Consider the following 24,363-nt stretch of genomic DNA (forward strand, 5'->3'; position numbering starts at 1 on the left):
CTGCCTGGTAGTTGGTTCGTTCCACGTATCGACCCATTCTTTGGCAGGGGCTTTGGCAATTAGCGCTGAGCAGTTCTCTTCCTCAGATTTCGCCGTTGGTACGACACCCTGCGAGACAAGGGTCAGATTGAGATAGGGGCGTTTTTCCTTCCGGACCATAGGCAAGAAAACACGCAGACCACACAAACAGAGACAAGGTCGACTGCACCGCTGCCAACCGGGTCTCGCAAGAAATGTCTCGTCGCACCAGTCGCCGCCGGCATGCATTCGAGCGTGCAGGCATTCCTAGATATGACATCATGTCAACTTTTACGCGCAGCAGGCCTGCCAGCGGATTATCTCTGTGCAGCATGTTGACCCGGCATAAAGTGCGCGCATAATATGTGAAACAACTCTGAAGGTCGCCCCCTACATTTCTTCTCGCAGTATACGTATAGCGGATTATCGGGCAACGGCGCGTTGCAGCAGCGCCTTGCGGTCTCGTGACAGCGTGGGCCGTGTGACCCGAACGGAAGGCGCCTGCGGGGTGATGCGCAGTTGAGCGGGCGCCGTTCTCCCACTGCTGCACCCAACAGACCGCGTCCTTATGGGAGGAGTGCGGGTCACGGTGGTGCGGCGGGCGTCGTCGAGGCTCTCGGGTGCTTCCTTTCGCCCTCAGGCCGCCTTTGTTTGGCCGGTTAGATAACGTCGCCGGAGTGTCGCTCACTGCACGCGCCTGCTCGGGGAGCGCCTGTAGCGATAGCGTTCGCGCGTCTCGTCACTTCTTTTTTTTTTCTCTCTCCCTCCCACGGCAGATTATCCCGCTTTCCACTCGGCCAGCTGGATAGCGCGGTCTTCCTTGTTGTCGACGGAGGGCTTTCCCCGTGACTTGTAGGCTCCTCGCTGGCTGCGCGCTTTTGTGCCTGTTTACGCGTTGGCGTAACGCTCTGACTAGGCCTGCGCCGGACGCTGTGTCGCGAAGTGGGTGCCTCGTGACCTTCGTCAGTATATAATCTCCTGGGGTGCGAGTCGGGCATCCTGTCGCGTGCCGGTTGTAAGGATTCCGAGGAAATGTATAAGTAGTACTACGCATTCGTAACAGTAGCTGGTGTATTGATCTTGTAAATGTCTGTCCTCGGAGCTCATAAGCCCACGGTCGGGATCCCGGTTACAAATAAATGCGAATGTTTTTTTTTCTTTTTTTTTATGCTGCACGCAATTGGTCGAAGCTCGTGTCCGCCGTTCTCGACGTAAGCACGAGTTACGACCAGTCGCGTGCTGCAAGAATGTACGTTCTTCTTCAGAAGGCATACTACAAAATCTCGGTCCCTGAGGGTCACACAAGCCCCTTTGCCATAGGCGTGCGCAGTGTTCCCCATTAGGGGGTGGGGGTGGGGGGGGGGGCAAAGGTTCGTCGCACCGCCCCCCCTACCCTACTAAGTCAATGTACGGGGCAGATTTTGCGCCCCCTCCCCTCTTAGGTAATTAGGGGGGGGGGGCGCACGCCTATGCTTTTTGCTACGCTTGGAGACTCACACACGGGAATCTTCTTTTTTTTCGTGCAGGGGGGCGCGCCTTCTGTTTCATATTACTCCCCGTTCCACGCACCATGTGAGGGATAGCAAACTGGGAATTCTAGGAAACCTTCCTGCCTTCCGTACTAAATGTTCCCTATGCGAGTCCAATAATTACGTATGTTTCAGTGAGATTCTTACGGAAATATATGACAAACACATGGAAAATATGGAAACTGTATAGCATTCCGTAAGGAAACGTGTGAAATAATTAGAATGGCATAGAGAACGTCGTCTCGGAACGCCTGTTTAGAGAAATGTTATTGATCGTAATTATCTGCTAAATATGACAAGAACCTATATAAACTTTATTATAAGGGTCCACATCCGCGTGCTCGGATCTTCCCCTTTATTACTGCCACGCACATCCCCACAACTGTAATAATGGACGGGAAAATGCCCTAAACAGCCACCTCTGACTCTGCCGGTGCCGCGTCCGGGTTCAGTCAAGGTCAAGACCGATAACACGCGCTCGCTGGCGCGCCTATTTGGCATCACGCATTCTACGGCTTTTGCACTGAGCTGCCTCGCTGGTTGTTCTCGCGCCACCTGGCTGCAGCAACCATTGTTACACCGCTGTTTCCGGGCCGAGATGCGAGAGTGGTGCGCGATCCGCGGTAACGCCTGGTTGTTTCGTCTCCATCGCTCTGGCAGGTACAGGGTTTCATTTAATGAGAGGCTAGAGAGGAGGTCTAACCTATAGTTACGGGGAACTGAGTAAAAGAATAGAAACGTGCGACCGATTACGTGTCATTGCAGCAGCTGCCGGCGCTGAAAGACACGGGGCGATGAATGTGTTCCGGCTTCGCGATAAAGCTTTCTGACTGCAGCGCGTGGTATGCGCGCAACATTATGGCGCGCACAGCTGGCCGAGCGCGCGCGTCAGTTTATGAGCGGATTGCGTGCTTTGACCCGAACCGTCGGTGTTATAGTCTGGACACTCTGGTCGTAATCGGTATTTTATCGTATATACACTGTAAGATGGCTACGGCGTTCTGCCGCTATATGCACGTCATGGTCCTGCAGGTTCGGTTCCCGTTCGCTACGATCGTTTTCCGACGAAGCTATCGCGAAACGAAAAAAAAAAATGAATAAAACGCTATCATAAAGGCCCTCGTGAACGTATACGCTGTCAAACGTACCTCATGGGTACGAGGCCACTCTCACAAAACGTATATGTAGGGGCGTGCGAACATTAAATCCCATCAGTCAGTTGAATGTAATTGAACGTAATTTACCTCGCTGTGCGGGCACAGGTTCCGTTGTTGACGTGGAAGTGCATACGATGCAGTAACCGGCAGGAGCGTTCCTGCTATCGTGGCCGACCTTTTAGTATATAGTTACCTCTCAGCGGAGATAGCGTTAGATAACGAGCTGCGCGTGCTGAAGCCATATGTATGCGACACCTGCGACCGGAATTCTGCTGAGTGCGTGTTTGTTTTGCTGTATGTGTCAGAGAGAGAGAGATAGTGTGTGACTGCGAGGACGGGTTAACGTTGTTGTGACTGGGGGACCGGGAGCTGGGGTGCCGAGGCCACCACGACGGGCAAGGCGACCTTTGAGCGTGGCGGACGGCATTCAGGAACCATGTTGGCGTATAAAATCAACTGTATTTACAAAATGTACAGATCATCTTCACATGTCGACTGCTGACTCTCGAGTCCCAGCCATCAGTGTCCGACTCCGTGGCTGCAGGCCTCCTTCCTCCCAGTTGCCCTCCTCCTCTAACGGTCGTGGCCGCTCGCGAGGGGGCAAGGAAGCTCGTAACTCTTGTCACAGCCGTGCTCTCGTGCGATGCCGTCCAAGCGGCGCCGGGTTGGACGCGGTGCCGAACCTTCTGATCTCGCCGCGGCCGCGCGGTTCGCACACCAGGCTTCTGCGCCAAAGATTCTCCGTCTTCCAGGAAGAACCGGCGGCGTCGGCCGCTCGAAAGAGGGCGGGGCAGCACGTGTTTGTCGTCGCTTCCGCGCGGCCGCCACAGCAGAGGAGAGCACATCTGGGCACCTCCGCTCCGATGTCCGAGGCTCCCCTCGTCCACCCCGGGAAAGGCAGGCCCGATCACAACAGCCCGTCCACCGCCGGAAAAAGGGCTCGAAGGGGGGGCAGCCCAACGCTGCGCATGAAGAGGCCTGGCCTAGCAGCCTGTCTGGATCGTCTCCGGCTCTTTCCTCTCTCGCCAAAGAGGGGTCAGCAGGTCCGTAACAAGTGGGGATCTCGGTCGAAAAGGGTCTCCGCAGGTCGAAGGCTGGGAACTGACATTAGCGATCAAATCCGCACAGTATACCCGAGCAGCGACAAGGCAGGCACACAACCCCTCCAGAGATATGCCAGGTTACCGAACTCATCTCAAATCTTATGACCTCAACCTCCTATCGGCAGAAAAGCAGCCACACTGGAGCATTGACCGATCGGCCCTAAAACAAAACAAAGTACAATGGTAGCAGTACCTAACGTTTTGAGGACCTTTGTCTTGATCCCAGTTAATGAAGGCGCAAATCATCTAGCTCCGAGGCAAACGACAGCTGAGAGAAGAACGGGAGTACATAACAATAAAACTAAATCCCTTTCTCAGAGTTTGCCCTCGGCAGATCATACACAAAATCCTACTAGGCGCTTCTAATCGCGGGAAAAAAAAAACAAAACCGAAAAGATACACGAAAATTACAAAGTAAAATAAAACACTACAAAACATATAAAACAAGGATGGCATAACTAAATCCGAATGCGCAGCTCCTTGTTAGAAGAAACCTCGGCTGAGAGCATCCGCATTTCCATTCTCCTTCCCCTTCTTGTAGCGCACCTCAAAATTATGTTCCTGCAGTGCCAAACTCCATCGCAGTAGGCGACCATTTTTGGGAGACATATTCCGAAGCCATGACAAGGGACAGTGATCCGTCTCGACCACAAAGGGTGAGCCGGCCAAGTAACAGCTAAGCTTGTGAATAGCCCACACTAAGCATGCACACTCCTTTCGGAAGTACTGTAAGCCTCCTCACGTGTTGAAAGCTTACGGCTAATAAAAAGCACGGGGTGCTCCTGTCCACTCTCGTCCCGCTGGCTCAGAACAGCCCCAAGGCCCCTTTCACTCGCGTCACACTGAAGTATGAAAGGTTGGTTATATTCCGGGGCTCGCAAGACGGGCGCGGCCGTCAGGGCGGCTTTCAATGTCAGGAACGAACCTTCCTTTAACTCGTCCCACCAGACCTTAATGGGCTCTCCCTTCCTTAAACTGTCGGTGAGCGGACTGGCTATCTGAGAATAGTTGTGGATGTAGTGGTGGTAATATCCCGCGAGGCCTAGGAATGCCCGGATATCAGTTTTAGTGATTGGCCGGGGATAGTTCTCGATGGCGGCAAGTTTTATCTCATGAGGCCGCCGGCACCCTCGCCCGACAACGTGTCCAGATACTCCACTTCTGCTGTCCCAACTGACACTTTTCCGCTCTCACCGTGAGTCCCGCGTTCCTTAAGCGCGTCAGGACGTCGCGCAAGTGGCTCAGGTGTGTTTCCCAACTGTTCGAAAAAACCGCAATATCATCAAGATAGGGAACAGCGTACTCCTCTGCTCCTGCCAGCACTCGATCCATGAGCCGCGAAAAACAAAAGGGTGCGTTTTTGAGCCCAAAACTCATGGCTAGTGGTCGGAAAGTGCCCAAGGGGGAGATAAACGCTGCATAATTACTGGCTCGTTCAGTCATGGGTACCTGCCAGTAGCCGCGTGTGAGGTCTAGTGTGGAGACGTACTGAGCCTTGCTGACAGTCTCCACTCTATCCTCGATGTTGGGAATAGGATACAGCTGGTCCCGCGTGACTGCATTCAACTTCCTGTAATCGATACAGGGTCTCGGCTCCCTCCCGGGTGCCTCCACCAGGATTAGGGGCGAGGTATACTCACTCTCGGACGGGACGATGACACCGATTTCCAACATTCTCTGTATCTCGCGTGCGAGAATTTCCTTTTGCCTAGGTGACACCCGATAAGGCCGTGAAATAATGGGCTCATCAGAAGTGAGTTCGATGTCGTGCTCCACTAAATCGGTTCTGCCTGGCCTATCTACGAAAACTCCCTCAAATTCATGCAGCATTCGCTCAAGCTCCCGCTTCTGATCTCCACCCAGATTGGAGTTACGGGCGACCGTGTCCAGCAAGCGGGTGAGTGACTGTGAATCAGAAGCCTGTCGGGGAAGAAAAACGAAGTCAGTTTCCACTTCTTCGGGAATGTTTTAACGCGAGTTGGACCACGGCCGACCTCTGGTGGTAAGGCTTCATCAAATTTGCATGGTAAATCCTTACCTCCTTCCGCCTTCCCGGTAATTTGACCACATAATTGGTGTCCGACAGCTTCTGCATTACCTTCGCGGGGCCCTCCCACTGAACCGCGAGCTTGTTAGCCTTAGATGATGCCAAGAGCATCACTTGGTCCCCCTCAGAAAACGAACGCTGACGCGCATTTCTATCGTAGAGACGTTCGCCTTTAACTGTGCTCTTGTCATGTTCGCCTCCACGAGCTCCCGGCAGTTCTGGAGTCGCCCAAGTAAGCCTAGCACGTACTCGATCACTGTGGGATCCTCGCCTCTTCCCTCCCAAGATTCTCGCAGCATGCGAAGCGGAGTCCTTAATGATCTCCCATACACGAGTTCGGCGGGACTAAAGCCAGTGGCCTCGTGCGGTACGGACCTCAAGGCGAACATGGTAGCTGGCAAGCACGCCTCCCAATCTTTCTGATTCTCATAGCATAAGGCCCGTAAAACTCTCTTGAGGACAGAATGCCATGCCTCCACAGAATTACTCTGGGGATGTCGGACCGAGCTGTGTATTATTGTGATGCCACACCTCTCCAAGAAGGTTGTAGTGAGTGCGCTAGTAAAGACACTGCCCTGGTCGCTTTGTAACTCTGACGGGAAGCCCACTCTTGAAAATACTGAAAGCAGTGCATCCACTATTTCCACTGATGACAGTTCCCTCAAGGGAACCGCCTCCGGGAATTTAGTTGCAGGACATATCATGGTTAAGATATAGCGGTAACCTGACGTTGTCACTGGCAGAGGGCCCACAACGTCCACCACCAGGCGACGGAAGGGCTCACTAATAAGTGGCACCAACTTCAAGGGTGCTTTCTGCTGGTCGTGTGATTTTCCTATCCTTTGACACACATCACAAGTTTGCACGTACTTCTCGACATCCTTGAAACAATTGGGCCAATAAAATTCTCTTAGTAGACGAGCTTTCGTCTTCTTATTACCAAGATGGCAAGCCCACCCGCTACCATGACACAGCTCCAGTATTTTGGCTTGATATTTCTGTGGAACTACCAGCTGATCACAATGCACCCCCTTCGCGTCTTTGTACTGGCGGTACACAATTCCTGCGCGACGGCGGAAAGTGATGTTTTTACGCGCCAAACCCTCGTCCGCCGTATTACTCAACTTCCTAAGTGTTTCATCATTTGCTTGTTCTGCAGCAATAGCCTCTGGGCACACTTTCGATAGCTCCAGGAGCCCGTCTATGCCAGGTGGCACGAAAAGGGGGTTAAGTTCCTCGCTGGCCTCATTGGAACTCTTGGAACTATTTTCGCCATTGTCCTGGACGTTCTCCTGATCTCCGTTTGTCATTGTTTGGCCGGGGGCCTGTGCCTCCCCGTTTTGGGAACTCCCGAGTTCCTTCGCGATCTCTCTTGCCCTTGAACGGGTTAGAGCATGCACTGCGTGTTCTCCAAAACTCAGGCCCCTTTTTCTCAACATGTCCTCCGAATGGTTCGAAAACAGGTAACCGTACTCTTTCGGCAAACTCTGCGACACGGCGGCCACCGTTTCCAACTCTCCGAACGGACCCTTAATGAGAACCTTAGCCACTGGCAGACACACACTATCTTCCTGCGCTACCTGTCTAATCCACGCGCACTCCCCCGTGAATCTGTCCGCTGGCACGTAGGACGGGTGGATTACATCCATAGTAGCTGCAGAATCGCGTAGGACCCGGCAATTTAGCCCATTGACAGTCATCTCTCTTAAGTACGGTTCGAGTAACTTCATGTTCTCATCCGTGTGGTTCAAAAGAGAAAAAACTACTTTTTCTTTACGGCAACCCATCGCTAAATGCCCTGGCTCATTACATCGAAAGCACACAATGGGCTTCTTTGCTTCAAATGCTCTGTCGCGATTCTTGTCCTGTTCTCCCTTCTCCTTGCCTGCGCGCCCACTTGCGGTCGAATCTCGGGGCCTGTCTTTTTCGATCACCTTTCCTGGTGCATTCGATGAAATACCGTTGCGCTCAGGCTGCTTAGGATTCTCCCGATAAGGCTTCTTTACTGGTCTGTTACGGTCTTTCTCTTCTCCTCTTCTAATGCTATACTCCTCAGCCAACTCTGCGGTGCGCTCCAAATTCTTTACCCCTGGCTGGTCCAACACCCACAAGCGTGTTTCTTCACTTAGGCTGTTCAGGAACTGTTCAGTGCAAATTAGTTCTACTACCTTGTCATGGTCTCCAAATGCCTTCTCGCCCTTAAGCCATTCGGTGAGGTTGCACTTCAGGCTGTACGCAAAATCAGTGAATGACTCGCTGCTCCGTTTGCTACCATTCCTAAAACGTCGGCGAAAAGCCTCAGCAGAAAGCCGATATCTCTTTAGTAGCGCCCGCTTTACCACGTCGTAGTCATCCACATCATCTCGCGGCAACCGAGCGAGTACCTCTGCTGCCTCACAAGGAAGAACGGTCAAAAGCATCTGCGGCCACAACTCGCGCTGAAACCTACCCTCACAAGTTCTTTCAAAATTGACCAAGAATAAACCTATATCCTCACCCATCTTAAAGGAGTTCATGAGGTCTTTTATCTTTGGCACTTTATTCACTGGAGCATTGGGTGCTGCGCCTCCTGAGGAATTTGCTCGAGCTATTTCCAATTCTATGCGCTTCCTTTCCAGCTCGCGCTCTTCCCTTTTCAGTTCGCGCTGCTCCTGAATAATCTCCCATAACTCCATGACTTCGTCATCGTCTCTGCCGCTCGCCTCTATCGCCTCGATAACCTCCGCCTTCTTTAGGTGTTTTCCCACAATCAATCCCGCATTCCCCGCATATCGCGTCCAGGTCCGATCTGCGCAACTTTCTCCACGGCATGGCTAGTACAATTCTGTCGACAAGTTTCTCAAGGATATGTGTTGAAGCAAGGTTCTCCTGAACAGGCTTCCAACACCCTTGTTGTCAGGAAGAACAACCACGTTAAGCCTGGCAACTCTCAAGAAGAAAAGGTCGTGCACTCACCAAGCCGGAGTCAAGCTGCCGCGCAGATCGTCACACCGCTGCCATCCACTGTTGCGACTGGGGGACCGGGAGCTGGGGTGCCGAGGCCACCACGACGGGCAAGGCGACCTTTGAGCGTGGCGGACGGCATTCAGGAACCATGTTGGCGTATAAAATCAACTGTATTTACAAAATGTACAGATCATCTTCACATGTCGACTGCTGACTCTCGAGTCCCAGCCATCAGTGTCCGACTCCGTGGCTGCAGGCCTCCTTCCTCCCAGTTGCCCTCCTCCTCTAACGGTCGTGGCCGCTCGCGAGGGGGCAAGGAAGCTCGTAACTCTTGTCAAAGCCGTGCTCTCGTGCGATGCCGTCCAAGCGGCGCCGGGTTGGACGCGGTGCCGAACCCTCTGATCTCGCCGCGGCCGCGCGGTTCGCACACCAGGCTTCTGCGCCAAAGATCTCCGTCTTCCAGGAAGAACCGGCGGCGTCGGCCGCTCGAAAGAGGGCGGGGCAGCACGTGTTTGTCGTCGCTTCCGCGCGGCCGCCACAGCAGAGGAGAGCACATCTGGGCACCTCCGCTCCGATGTCCGAGGCTCCCCTCGTCCACCCCGGGAAAGGCAGGCCCGATCACAACAACGTGCGAATGCGAACAGCTGCGGGCGCAACGGATTTTGCGTGCCAGCCAACAAGCAGGCCCGTGCGTGTCCTATAGAGCTATAGCGTGTATACCTTGTACTGGGTACGAGTGTCCTCGAGGCCGGAGTGTGGATGTCGCGCTGTCATGAGTCGTCGGCATTTCGTTATCTGATTGTTGGTACGTTTTACGTGACATCTGTGCACACTGCGCTGCGTGTTGCCAGAACTACAGACACTTTCGTCGTCGGGCTTCACCGAGTGATAAACACCGGCGCCATGGTTCGCATGGTCAACCATCTGTACAAAGTGTTTGGGCGGTGATTTATCGGTTACAACCCATAAAGCATATAAGCACCGCTCTGAGCTATCGCATATCCCAGCCAAAGAGAATTTGCTATATGTGATGGTTTTGTGTTTAGAGCAAAAGTGGAACGATTTATGGTGAATTCCGATGGCGGAGTCAGAGCAAGCTTTTCTGCTCCTTTCGGAGCAAGTGTGTTCCAATGACAGAGCGAGGGCGGGATCGAGTCAAGAGTTCCTATAGTGAGAGAGCCGGAGGGGACTCAGAGCGGGAAGTCGCTCCGTGGAGCAGGAAAATCTACCGGGAAGTGCTCCGAATGTGCCAATGGAAGTTCGCCATCTGCGTCCTCTACTACAGGAGAGCAGTGAGCAGCGTCCCGGTATTGGAATGAGTATCAAATATACGTGTTTAGAGCTAACGGTGAACGGGATCGGTCCACCTTTACCAAACGACAATGTCGCGCGATGTCACGTTAGGTGACGTCACAAATTTTGGTGATATGTGACAACATGATGACGTCATCACACGATGATGATCTTTTTGCATCACTTCGTGTTGACGGCTGAAGGTCAATTTTCGCGTTTGCTGTGGCATCCGAGGCCTTCGCCTTAATGATATTAAAAAAAAAAGGTTATTTGCATTCCATGCAGTTAACATGCTTTAAAGAGGCAGTCATCGCTGGGAAGAAGGACCTTGTGACAGGGGCGGCGCCAGTGGGGGGTTTGGGGGGGCTCCAGCCCCCCCAAATTTTCAGCCTTGCCCCCCCCTTTGCCCCCCCAAGAGCAAGCATAGTCAAAGTACAATGCATATGTTCCCAGCCTCTCAGCCCCCCTGAAGGAACCCACTTGTCGTGGGTGCCCCCCCCAGTAAAAAAATCCTGGCGCCGCCCCTGCCTTGTGAGTGTCACCTGTCGTATACCCTGGCACTGCGCCCACACAGGTCAAAGGGCGGGATGAGAACATTGGTGCATATATTCCTCCCGGAGAGCGCGCGCATAGTCCGCGCACTTTCCAGACTATATTCCACGACCGCGTGACATTGAACGGCATTGAATTGATTGCGCGTTGCCTGGCGGAAGCCGCGGTCGAGTGGATCCCCCTGTAATCGCGGCATAACGGCGGCCGCCGTTCGAGATGCATGCGTCGCGCGTGCGCCGGTTCTTTCTGCTCGTGGCGCAAGCACTGATAACCACGCACCCTTGATACTGCTGCCGCTGGAGGGTCGTATAAACGAACGCTCCTTGTACGTCCTCCGCTATATACCAGGAAGTGCCGCCTCATATAACGCAATACCATCTCCTGACTCTTCCTCTCCCCTATCTCTCTCTTGCCAATTTACGTCCGCAGCGTTGATAATAATACTGTGCGACGGGTCGCCAAAAGAATGGCTATCGGGCTCGAAAACCGCTGCGCCCACAGAGAAAATACGCGGTGTTCCAACGTCGAAAAGGGTGCGGCAGCGGAGCTTCGCGCTTGAACAAGCCCTGAACTTATGCCGTGGCAATAGGTTTCCCAGCCGATTACGGAAAAGGAACCTAATTAATGCCTTCCCAGTAAAGCCTACTCGTCGAATGATTACCCCGCGAGTTGCTTGCGAGGCATGTGTATATACCCACCTGTTTCAAAGGCGAGTCGAGTAAGACTTCGCTTTCGAGTTTCCTTGGAGCTCGAGACGTCGTGTGTACCGCTGCTGTTTCGGCGTGGAAGTTCAAGGAAAGGGAACCTTGCCCTTCATTTTCTCACTCGTCAATTAACCTGTTACTATCAAGTCAACGAAAGGAAATGATTGAATAATGTCGTTTATTACTCCAAAATTTAAACTGATTAGTTGTTTCTGCTTGGTGTGCAAAGCACGCGCTGTACAGCTTCTTGCATATTTGCGGTAGTGCAAATTATATACGTTCACTGAACTACTTTGCGACGTACTTGTGTTCTACCCGCACCAGACCAGGTGTACCGCGGCCAGGAAATCGAACCCGTGCCCATCCTCAGTGGCGTTCAGCTGCCGAACGTCGCCGGTATGGCTAATCGCACCTTCCCCCATCGTTCTTTCGAGTAGCCGTTAAGATAAAAGGGCGTAGCGGGCGCGTAAATATGGCCTCGGAGCACGCGCCGATAACGGAGCGGACGGTCGCACCCAGATGACGCACGCACGAGTGACTCTCATATTATTTGGGAAGGGCAGCCTTGTTTGTGCCTTGGTATGTGTATACACACGAGTGTTTTTCGCTCGCGTATAGATTTTTTTACGGACGGGTTCCGGTGCCGCCATATTGGGCTGTTAACTCTGCCGTTTGGTATTTAAACTAACCGTGCTATACGACAGACGCATGCGCATGAAAACTGTTGGGTTTGGTTGGTGCATTCGTCGTTTCGTTGCTTGTTTGATTCCACGATGCGATTCTGTGCGACAACGCTGCCCCTATCCAACCGGACGTGTGAAAGCCTGTTTCTCAATTGAGTGACGTCGCCGCCACACGTGGCACACGACACTTTGAACAGGACACGATTTAGATTTTGTGCATAGGCACCGCCGTCTTCCAGCGCTGTACGCAATTAGAGCTTTCTCGTAGATTTTGGTGCTTTCTTATAATACAGTGCGGGTATGGATGGGTTCGGGGGCGTAGCCAGACATTTTTTATGCGGGAGGGGGGGGGGGGGCGACCGACGTTTATGTATGTTCGTTCGTGTTTGTATGTGTGTATATAGGCACATATAAAATGTAAGTATCAAGGAGTTGTAGCCCCCCCTCCCCCCCGCCCCCAAACGCACACACCTTCCTAACCTGCCTCTCGCTACGCCCATGGATGGGTTGATATATCAAGCTAGAGCGGGCTCGCACGCAGGGCGTGTTGCGAAATTTTCTGCTAGATCTTTAACGGTGAAGTGGACTGTGAGGAATAAGATAGGAAGCATATGTGGGGCTTACGCTTCACGTCAATATCCAAGAAAAAGTAAACTAAAAATTTTCGGAACAATCTCGTGCTAATTTTCATGCGCCACATACGGAGCGCGTTGCGGTGTGACTTGGCTAAGTACTGGCGAAGTGATTTCTGCCGCGGATTTTGACAGACACTGGACAAAAGAAAAACTTGGTGAGGACGAGAGGGATATACAACAACAGTAAAGCGCATAGCAGGTCACTTGTACCGCCCTTGTTTTGTGCGTTTCTATCCCGTTCGCGTTCGCTCTTGCTCTGCCACTATAGTAACTGTGGATGAATTGCAACTCGTCTCTGCTTTGTCGTTCTTAATGGTGCAGGTCAGTGAACACACTGACGGTTTCAGCAAACAGCTTTGTAATAAAACGTTCTCGTACGAAATGCGTACAACACTGCACGACACACCTTGTGGAATGCACGGATCCGATATAGGGTCTATTTTTGTCGCGCCGCAATCCGCGGTCGCCGAGTTCCTCTAAGGTCATACCGAATAAATGAGGCCGAGCTAGCATCGGAGGCATAAGTTCGGTCTAGCCTCCTGCAGGGGCAAATACAGAGCGAAGGTCAATTCACATATGGAGCTTATGTGATATAGGAACTGCTATGGCATTCATAAAAAGGTCAAGCTGGCCCGCGTTAATTCAATGTCAGATTTGTCTATATATACCTAGTGGTCGACTTATCGTGATTTTTTTTATTTGTCTGTTTCGATGCCATCGGAAAAGGCTATCGCCCACAATTAACCAACTCGAAGTCGCGAGGGATTATTGATTGTCGTTATCGTGTATGAAGTTTGGCAAGTAACCGGCTGGCCAATTGGAAACAAGAGTATATATATACAGACTCGGTAAGGAACTAGCCGCATGGACAGGAATGGACCGATGACAAAAGGCCTTGTGTCTGGAGTCCCCGTAGCTCAATCTCGACTTTATACGCAGATTACATAACGCAGTTAAGGCGCGTCTGAATTAGGCTGCGCTTGCGGCCTTGTGTACAAAGTCTATATACACGTATATGTCGGTGTTGCGAAGGCGGGCACTGGTCGATTCGATCTCGGTCGAGTGTGCGAAGAACCGCGACGCACACGCTGCACTGCATAGCGTGTCGTGCGTATCGGCCTATATATATCTCGGCTGTAGATTTTGCGTACTTCCCCGCAGAGGCGTCGGTTCTCGTGGAACGCACGACCGTGTCCTTCGTACATGCCCTCGCCGGGACAGCGACCATCGTGCTGCGCACCGACAAAAAAAACAAAAAAAAACAATCACCGCTCCAGCATTTCGTACAGGTGGTTAACCATGCAGCGAACTAAGCCGAAACGTGCGTCTTGGTGTTGATCGCTGGGTTATTCCCGACGATTCATTCAAGTCTTTCTCAATTATTGCTTACGTCTGTCCAGAAATCTTAATTGGCGTTTGCCGTCCGTGTATTCCCTCCTTCAGTTTTAGTGGACCAGATAGTGGGGCTTGCCGAGTTTCTGTGGCACACTACGCGCCGTAGGATCTTTTGCGCACATAGACGGGCGAATTTTTGCTTCCGCCTAGCGGTGTATACAGCTTCGCTGAAAAAAAGTTGGCAGACTACTCAACCATTGCACTGATACTGAATGAGGGCGCCGGTGCTTGCCGTTATAAAAGCGGATCGCCAGCACTTCAGCCAAAATTAGCCATTGCTAATAATACGCGGGCGAACACGGTAGCTGGATTCGGTATCGAAAGTTACCTCGATCAGAAGGCGGATAGGTGAGGTCCAAGAAGACATTCTTCTTCCTAAAGCTATGGTGTCGTAGTCGTGATCCCTTTCAGTAAAGCTTAACCGGATACCCTATATAGCGTCCACTCGTGAACTTGGGGAAACAGCCGGCGAACGTATACACTTAGGGTACGCTGCGAATTAAAGATAGAATGCACGTGTTTCAATCCTTGTTGAACGAGCTATTTCGTGAGCTGGTCAACGAAATGCTACGGAACCTTAGCTGGGGAAAACAGCGCAGAAATGGACGAGGACGCCGGAACACAGTACACTGGACGAGCGCTGTTCCTGCGTCCTCGTCCTTTTTTTTTTTTTGCGCTGTTTTTGGCAGCTAAGCACGTGCCAACTCTCCCAAATCAATGTCTTGCGGTATAGAACCGCCACCCTTGCTTTCCTTTTGGTTTTTCCTTGATGGCAAAAGGTGTCCACTATACTTGTCAGTTGAAGTTATGACAACCTTACAGCAGCATCACATCGAAGCAGACAGGGGCCTAGCCAGAAATTTTTATCAAGGGGGGGGGGGGGGGGTTCAACCATACTTGTATGTGCGTGTGCTTGTATGTTTGTACGTGTGTGTGCATATATACACAAGCAAATCTGAAAATTTTCGGGGAGGTTTGAACCCCCCAATTCCCCCCCCCCCCCTGGCTACGCGGCTACGCCCCTGGAAGCTGTCACAAGAAAAGCACACCAAAGAGACATTTTGAGAACAGATCTATAATTCATATATGAGCATAATGATAACAATATTGTGTTAGGATCTTGCGTCTCAAGCCCACGATATGATTATGAGAGACGCCGTAGTGGAGGGCTTCGCATACTTCGACCGAATTTCGGATTCTTTAATACGCACCTAAATCTAAGCACACGGGCCTCCATATAGCGTTTCGCCTCCATACCTTCGGGTCAGTATAGTCGAGCACCGTAACCACTAGAACACCTAGGCGGGTCATAATGTACGAACAGAAACTGCGAAAACGGTAACACTCATTACAATCTTCAGAAGTTTACGTGCCGTCTTGTTTTCCCGACTTCACGTGCAGTGAGTTTCTGAAAAAAAAAAACCAAAAAAACTAACGCGGTCGCATTTGGATACGTCCACACGCTAACCGAGCTGATCCCGTGACTTGTCTTTATTAAGCGTGTCCATGATTCCAGCGATCTCCGATCGACTCTACCTCCTAGCTATGTATACCCCCATGATAGGTCGAGTAAACGCAGATTAGAGATATCGCGACCCTGCAATAAAGGTTTGTTTCGGTGAAGGTCCGGTGAGCGGTTGCCATGCATTACGGAGCGATCTCCGTGAGGTGGGATGGCGCAGAATGTTCAAAGGTACGTAGGTCCATACTAATTCTCCAGATATGGCAATGTGCGCATAACGTATATATATATACGCGTAAATGACGCTTTCACCCGCTATTCCATTAGCGGACAGTGTCATATCGGGACAGCGGATAAGAGGTAAGCTGCACACAACTCCTCACCTGACTGAGTCAGGTGAGGAGTTGTGTGCATTACTACGTATACCGGTGAGAGGTGCCGATGGCGATGGCGCTGATTCAGCGCAAAAAAAAAAAAAATGGCGAACAGCCGCTCAAATGTCAGCTGTCGTAGAAATTTGAGCATTGAGCGCGTGCGCAGGTACCTTGCATAAACCTTCGCCTTAAAACTTCCTTTTCAAACGCTTATCGTTGACGCGTCCTACCGCCGCCCGAGAAAGTTCTGCGGGTTCTCAAGACATATGCAGATAACTCTTGAAGCCCGTCGCAACTTCTCCCATAATATCCTTTCTTATACTTAGCTCGGATTGGCCGAAGAGAAGCGCGCGTTGCGTCTCGAAGTTGGCACGAGGTTGCAGCCTTGACACTGTCCACTGCTATGCGAAATCACGGGACGAGAAAAGCAAATGAGGAGGAGGACGCCGCCTGGTGTGTGTTGCCACGGCTCACCGCCCGAGCGTTTTATTTTTAGACCGGCGGCGCTGTCTTTCGCCGCGTGGCCGATTCGCGAGAAACGCGAAGGACGCGGTACGTGAGATGGAATCTGCGCACGCGACACCGCAAAAGCACATGCATATTAGGCCTGGCAACAATGCGAGGTATTGTCACTCGTCACACAACGTGCGCGTATACCTTGAGAACTCGAGCGAGTGGAACTCGATATCCTCTCTTGGGATACGAAGAATAGCGGGTTCTTCACGCGATTGAGCCGTTCAGTGCATCGGAATTGACCGTATTTGTGTGAGGAATCGAGACCGGGTCTTCCCCCCTAAAAAAAAAAAAAACATAAAAAGCTGACCCTAAAGGTAACCTATGCTTTATAGGTGCATTGCGCCTCATTCATCATCATTTTCAGCTTATTATATGTCCACTACAGCGCTAAGGTACACTGAGCTCCATTTTATCCATTCCTGGCGAGCTGATTCCATCTTATTCCTACAACTGCATCGTAATTTCGTCGCCCCACTTAACGCTCTGCCGTCCTCGGCTGCGTTTCTCATCCCTTGGTACCCATTGTGTTGCTCTAACCGACCATCTTTTGTGTGTCATGCGCATTACGTGACCTGCCCAGGTCAATTCCTTTCTCATAACGTCAACAATAGGATATCGGCTACCCACGGCAAGGGCATTTAAGGGAATATAAATGACGGCGATGATGATCAAAGAACGAATCGTATAATGATTTATGCTTACCGTAAGGGCCTCTGTCGGGTGTAGTTACATAACGTGGGGTGCCCCGCCACGGTGGTCTAGTGGTTATGGCGCTCGACTGCTGACCCGAAGGTCGCGGGATCGAATCCCGGCCGCGGCGGCTGCATTTTCGATGGAGGCGAAAATGTTTGAGGCCCGTGTACTTAGATTTAGGTGCACGTTAAAGAACCCCAGGTGGTCGAAATTTCCGGAGCCCTCCACTACGGCGTCTCTCATAATCATATCGTGGTTTTGGGACGTTAAACCCCAGATATTATTATTACATAACGTGGGGTGGGGATACGGTAACGAAGAAAGAGAACTGTGACACGGCCGCAAAAGCTACATGCAGGAGTCAGGTTGTTGATTCCTCTGAAAGCTAAAGTGAAAGCTTCGCACGCATTTTACTTAACTGGTATTCGTCATGCGGTGAAGAATATCTATAGAAACTTACGTTTATCATACCAGAAATAAGAAATCAGGCCGAACTTTGTTAAACGAGGACAACTAACAGGTCTACTTGTTCCGTTATTTAGCAACTCATATGTTCATCGAAAGAAACACCGAATGGCTGGCTGTGTTGGGTACGTTCTGTTCCGTGAGTTTCAAGCCGAACCCATACTGCATTGCTTTTTTTGTTTTGTTTGTTTCTGCGCGTGCGCAGTGGCGCTGGCCTTTCTGCTGGGATACAGCATAATATACGACTATTGCTGCATATATAGTCTTCGCGAGCCGCTCGCATGTGAACATGTTATAGCTCTTTATTGGGGAAACTAGCCAGAGCGGATGACGTGACATAAATGCCGCGACCACGGGTATGCAATTCCTGATAAGGGCGACGGTTCCCAGAGCAGCACCTTGTTCGCGAACACACGCAGTGCGTGCGCGATACATGCATCAGTGGGCCTTTTGAAGTGCACCGCACTGACAAGTGCCATCTTGGCAGAGGTACAGGAAGGGCGTTATTTCGTAATACCGTTTTTTTTTTCTTGCTTGATCGGCACATTGCCACGCATAGGCCGGCAAAAAATGTGGAGCTCACTGCAGACTCACTCAAGTAATATATTTTGCGCTTAGGGCTCGCTCAAACTGAGACTCACGGCTCGATCTAAGTCTGAGTGAGTCCGAACAAGTCGATTCACGGGTGTGTCTGTCTATAATAGCTTTTTCGTTCACGGTGTCAGTGCTCTTTAACGCCAATATCTAGCGTATATCGGTGCTGTGCGTGAACCGTTTTGATCTCGTATCTTCAAGTACGAGTTATCAGTGGTTGCAATCCAGTAATGACGTTTTTATTGAAAGACAGGGCTCACACAAGATCTCTTTATCACGAACTTCCCGCGACAGAGTTTGCGAGGGAGAAGAAGTCAAAGTAACTCCTCCGTAACTCAAGCCTCCTATCAATATTGAACTGGCGTATGAACGCTAGTGCGTTGAAGTATGTGTGAGTAGACGTGGTATAAACGTAAGCCGAGATGAGGCTGATGGTAATGCTAAAATGAAGTAGATAGGACCATAGGTCGGCCAAAAATATGGAGCTCACTTACACTTACTTACGTATTATATTTTGCGATTGGGTCTCACTCGGACACTGGGCTCACCAAAAATTATGCTCAGCCGGACTCACTAGCACTCTACTCGCTAAAATTTTTCTAAACCGGACTTAAACACACCAAAATATTACTCAGCGGGACTTACTCCTACTCCGATTCACGGCTCGACCTGAGTCTGAGTGAGTCGACTCATGAGTGATTTTTCTTACCTATGTTGCCGCGTGCTAAGCACGCATGCACATTCAAATGCGTAGCAGGTGCAAGCGCCTTCGGAATCCTGTAGACCGGGCCTTGAAGATAGGGCGGTAACCTGCTGCTCAAACGTTTCTCGCGCTTTTGAGTCGTCGTCTGCTACACGTCGTCTACTGACGACATGTAGCAGACGACTTGATTTTTTGACGACATCTGATGTGTGTGCGTTACAGCACTCTGTCGTACCAATCTCCAAGTTATCTACACATGGCGGCAGTCGCTTAAGCTATCAGTGACGTTCTTTAGTGGCGCGTGTGCGTTATCAGTTGATACATTTGCGGGATAGCACCGTTCATTTGCACCCGAGCGATAACCGAAGTGGCGTGATCACGTTAGGCCGTCCTACATTTACCGCAAAACCAGTTTTTCTACTGGTACCTCTGTACGCGAGATGTCACCGCCGGTCTTTTCGCGGAAATTGAAAACCTGTTCACGGCAGCACGTAAACGATATGCACGTGCCAAGTGTTGGATCTGTACGCTGTGTGCTGGCTGCACGGGACGCGAATGCTGGCAGCCAGGCGACGCTCATCGGGTTTCGCGCCGATATATTTTTTTTTTCTTTTTTGGAGTCAGGATCGATAGATGGACCGTGAAGTCGCGTTAGTTGCCATGGGCCTCCGCATAACCTTGACGTGATTGAATAATAGACCACGGTGGTCACTGTAACATGGTCATAAGACTTTTTCGCAACGCCAAGGTTCTGCAAAGCAACTATTCTCTAGTTTATTATCGCTTCAGATTATGCCGGGATCGTCTTGATTTGCGTCTTAAGAATTCATATATTAAACTGAATTACGTACGAGCTTGCACTAAGCGTAAGTCTCAGCTGAGTCCGTGTGGTGCCCTAGTGCATCACGTGGCTTCAAAGTCTCAATGAGGAAGCGCTTCGCATGAACTATGTGCGCGCGTTGTAGGCACACGCGGATTATTGAAGTGATTATGACGAAACAGTCTCTCTTAACAATCTTGTCAGTTGATATGTGTTGACAGGACAAAGGACAGACGGATCTCACATTTTCGATTTCTTCCTTTATCTGCTTGAACACGGCGGGCACACCCGGCAGCTCCACGTGATCACTTTCCAAAATATTGTTTAACAAACGTGTGCCACGCTCTGCTTACCATGCTCGAACTGTGTAGTGCTGAGAGAGAGTGTGCGTTGATTTTAACGAAAGTAGGGAAGGTGATCGAAGTGCGAAAGGGGGTAGTACTTTTATTTTTTAATTTCATATGTTGATACTGTCGAGCGGCTATTAGAAGGGTTGAAGCACAAATGCTCGAAAACATAAAGCACTCCCATTTCACAGCAGCAAGGCATGGACACTTGGAACAGCTCGTTCACACCACGTCATAGACACAGTGAATTCATGCGCAGTAGCAAATGTTTGTCTGAACTCGGTGACATACACTGAGCCACAAAGAAGAAATTAAAAAAAAAAAACAAGAAAGAAAGAAAAACGAGGGGGTATGCTGCGCGTTCCGCCCTACAACTGTGCATCGAAAGGAGGCCGCTCTGACCTCTACCAAGGCGTCACTGAGCCAAAGCGACAAAGAGAGGACGCGTGCGAAGAAAAGAAAGGATTGGAGGCTGGCGCCAGCCAGTCTGACGGAGCGAGTCGCGCGATCTCTCTTCCCCCTTTTTTTTTTTCTCTCCGTAAGAGCGGCGACGATAGATCGTCGACGTACTGACGCGTGCCACAACAGTGAAAGAGATAAATGCAATGCGGCCGCTGAGCGGGAGGATCGAAGAAATGTTAGCAGAGATAGCGGAAGGCGTCACACTCCCACCCCTCGTGCGAGCCTGTGCGGGGCGCGTCAGCGATGTGAAGACGCCCCTCACTCGAAGAAAGGGGGTGAGTGGAGTGAAGCTGTCTAGTGCATTTGTACACCCAGATAAGAGGGAGAGGAGGTTGAAGAGTCACTTCAGACTAGACGATCGGCACACTGAGCTCGTAGTACAGTGATTATGCTTGCCCGCTAAAGGAGACCGAGTACTCTTTCGATTACGAGAACACTCGGAACGCGGGTTGTGCCGACGCGTTCGAAAAAATGTAGCCGCAGAAAAGGTGGGAGAGGAGGTCTGGAGAACCTTTAATCGCCGCGTCGAAAACCTGGCCGTGATTTGGACATTGCTCGTAATTCGCTATGAACTCTTCGGGGCTGTCTCGACTCTCTGGGGCAGTTTTATACGGTAACGTTTGTTCTATGATTATAACGTAATTCATGTTTTCTTCCTTTTTCTTCGAAGCTTGGTCACTTCATTAAATTAGGTCCCTTTAGTTTTCTTTCATTGTTATATTTTTAACAGTCGTCAACGTTTTACGCCTTCCGTCCTTTCCCCGATCTAATGCAGTGCACGCCTCGTCAATCGATATTTGCTGATTTGTTCTACACGGCGTTTCGGGTGACGGATTTCATCAAGTTTTCAACACCCGCACGATTTGCGAAGTGTTGTATGCCACTAGCGCCATCTCTAAATGGTTTTTGTACTGAGTTACACCCGCGTATACCTGCAGTAAAGCTAACCGTTCTTGCCAGCCGAGTTAACTTGCATGATTACATACCTGTGTCTTTTCTTCTTACTTAAATATAAAAAAAATACATGCGAATGTAGGGTACATTAGAGCCGGCTATCCCATCAACATGATAACGTGAGAAACACACCAAAACAAGGAAAATTAGAATGAATAAAAGATCAGAAAAGAGAAAAATGAGATGCTGTATGTAGTACATGTACGATATGTGGCGTATGAAGAATTCATTCTATCGCTGTTTATGTACTTCTGTTTCTACTACGCTGTCACTGACATATCAGTTCCGAAGGTGTGGCCCCATTAGACTCGCTTCTTGCTTGCAGTGCACGTGAAACTTATTTCTTCTATAAACGGCGTCACAGATGAAAACCGGACACGCCGTATATATGAAACACGAACACAAACGACCAAGCGTTTTATCGCGCATTTTCGTCCACTTTTGTACGTTGCTTCGTTCAGAAGAAATGAATACCTGCCGACGAACCCAATGGTCAGGTAGTTCTACTAAATGTAAAGCCATAGTACATTTCTTCATTGAGTAAATTTTCATTAGGACACCTACCCGCACGTTCTCACAGAGCACCTATCTCTGAGCCAGTGGTCCGATAGTGAAGACCACGCGCATTCGACCGAATCGCGGAAGTTCAGCGTAGGCGTCGCCAATCAAATAAAGCGCATGCAGCGTGTGTGTATACGTGACATATCTTTTTAGTAATTCCTTCCTTCGTTTCTTTATCGCACGCATAGAACTCGCCCACTTCCCTACATACGCCCGTGTACTCTTAATTGGCCACTCTTTTCCGAGAGCTCTCGTAAGAGCCTGCGCAGTTCCACTGAACTATACTTACCGAGTCTCTGTGCGTATCACTGTGACGGCGGCTTCCGCGACCGGTGCGCGTTGCGTAAAGGGCGATGAATGCGTGCAATGGTGTATGCTGTGTTGCGCTTTTATATAGAAAGAACTGTTACAAAATAAATAAATTAATAATAATAATAATAATAATAATAATAATAATAATAATAATAATAATAATAATAATAATAATAATAATAATAATGGCGTCGAGTGGTACGTAATAACAGCTCTTAAATAGTAGTCTCGTTTCACTTTTTTTCTCTTTTTTTTTTCGGAGGGCTCGTTAGTGTATCACAGCTGTGGATCATCATCGTATAATACAGATTTGCGTTTTCCCGCTCAATTTTGGTCGATTGAGCATTGAGCAACGCGCGTCACCGAAAACGAGCATCGCTGCGTTGTTATAATATTATTCGCGTTTCTTTACCTCGATGCCACAGTTCCTCGAGTGCCTTTTCGCACCTTCCACGTGTAACGAGGAACGTACTAGCTGCAAATTAATGAATCACTCGCTGTTCCGCGCACTCGTGTACCACGTGTATACTTTCAATGTTTTCCATCGCTCCCTAATTTCCCAGTGCAGGGTAGTCAACCTGGCATTTCATTTCCTTTTCTACCTCGTTTGTTTGTTCGTTGGCTTGGTCTCTTTAACCACGTTGACTTTCTCTCTCTCCTCTATCGCAGGCGAGACGACGACGTACGTCCTACGCGTGGCGGTGCGTGCCCGCCAACGTGCCCTGGGTCCCCTGCACCCGGGCTTCGACATCAACGGCATCATCCACGACGGCCTGTGCAAGCTGCTGCCGGAGAACGCGCACAAGATGTGCAGCGGACGACTGCACGTCTCCCTCACGCGGGTCTCCGATGGCAAAAACGTGCTGCTGTCGCAATTCGAGTCCCGGGAACACCTGGTCGAGGTGGGTGCATCAACAGCACACTTCCACACTGCACAAAGCTCGGACGTTATGATTTTATATCGGTTGAGTCGATGTCGACTCCTGGCGACACCATGCATGAGCAGATATTTCAGCGGTCTCAAACACGCGGCCCGCGAACCTTGCGTTAGCGGCCGGCCGGGCCCGCGCATGACTGCCCTCGTCCGATGTTTTTCGTGGGGCACACCATGTGTTCCCGTTGTTGTGTCTTTTCTGATTTTGCCTTGCGCACTTTTTGAGCGGATCGTACGGGCCGTCTATCAAGGTCATGAGCCAATCAGAATTGACTAGATAGTCAATCCGACAATAGGTATGGCGGAATTCGACCATGTCCAGAAGAACAGCATCCCAGCATACATGCATGCTGTAGATCGCACCGCGAAAAGTTGCAACTCGCGAAGGCGACCGTGCTCCGCTTCACGACCGCAGTTGAATCTCGAAACCATCCTTTTCCGTTGTTGAAGCTCTGAAGCTATCAAATCTTTTGATAAACGTTCGCTCGTTTCGCCGGCAGAATTAGAATTCGAACTTGCGGGCTTTTTTTTTTTTTCCTCCGAGTAACCGACCGCCGGCAGGGCTTCATGTGTATAGCGCATTACTGCGACGTACACCATGAAAGGTTCAGCACACCCTTCCGGAGGGCTTATCAGAATGTATGCCTGCGGTATAAGTTCGCGTTATCTTGAAGCGGCCTGCTTAGATAGGGAGTGGTATGAAAGTGGATAGCGCGCCAGTGATAAGGACAAAAAAAAAAAAAACGAAACTGCATTGCCTGAATCCCACCTCCAGCCGCACCGGCGCCACCGGTCGGCGGGAATCGTCGATCAAGCGAGGCGCTTTATTATGTTACGCCAGAATGGGGGGGGGGGGGGGGGGGGGGGGGGGGAGGAAAATCGCGGCTATGCAGTAAGCGCTTTGCTTTTATACGTGACACAACTGCGATATGATTGGCGAGTACGTAACGTACGTATAAGGCATCGTGAGGGTCGCACAATGAACTCTGTAGCGTAATTGTTTGTGCGACGCAGCTCTGGTCTCTGGAGGGGGCTTCTCTTCTCGATCGCTCGTGTCGCCCTTGGGTACATATAGAACCTCGTTCATATACGTTCCCGTTTAGT

General features: G+C 50.6%; 1 protein-coding gene across 2 annotated transcripts in view; it reads left to right on the forward strand.

Moving 5' to 3' along the window:
- LOC119383734 (1-acylglycerol-3-phosphate O-acyltransferase PNPLA3) overlaps positions 1-24,363 on the forward strand; it is an 83,543-nt gene that overhangs the window by 38,483 nt on the left and 20,697 nt on the right. For both annotated transcript variants that reach the window (XM_037652027.2, XM_037652028.2), the window contains exon 2: positions 22,995-23,227. In XM_037652027.2, the coding sequence (XP_037507955.1) occupies positions 22,995-23,227 (233 nt within the window). The remainder of the gene's footprint in view (positions 1-22,994; positions 23,228-24,363) is intronic.

This window comes from Rhipicephalus sanguineus, chromosome 2, assembly GCF_013339695.2.
Source record: "Rhipicephalus sanguineus isolate Rsan-2018 chromosome 2, BIME_Rsan_1.4, whole genome shotgun sequence".
NCBI lineage: Eukaryota > Metazoa > Arthropoda > Arachnida > Ixodida > Ixodidae > Rhipicephalus > Rhipicephalus sanguineus.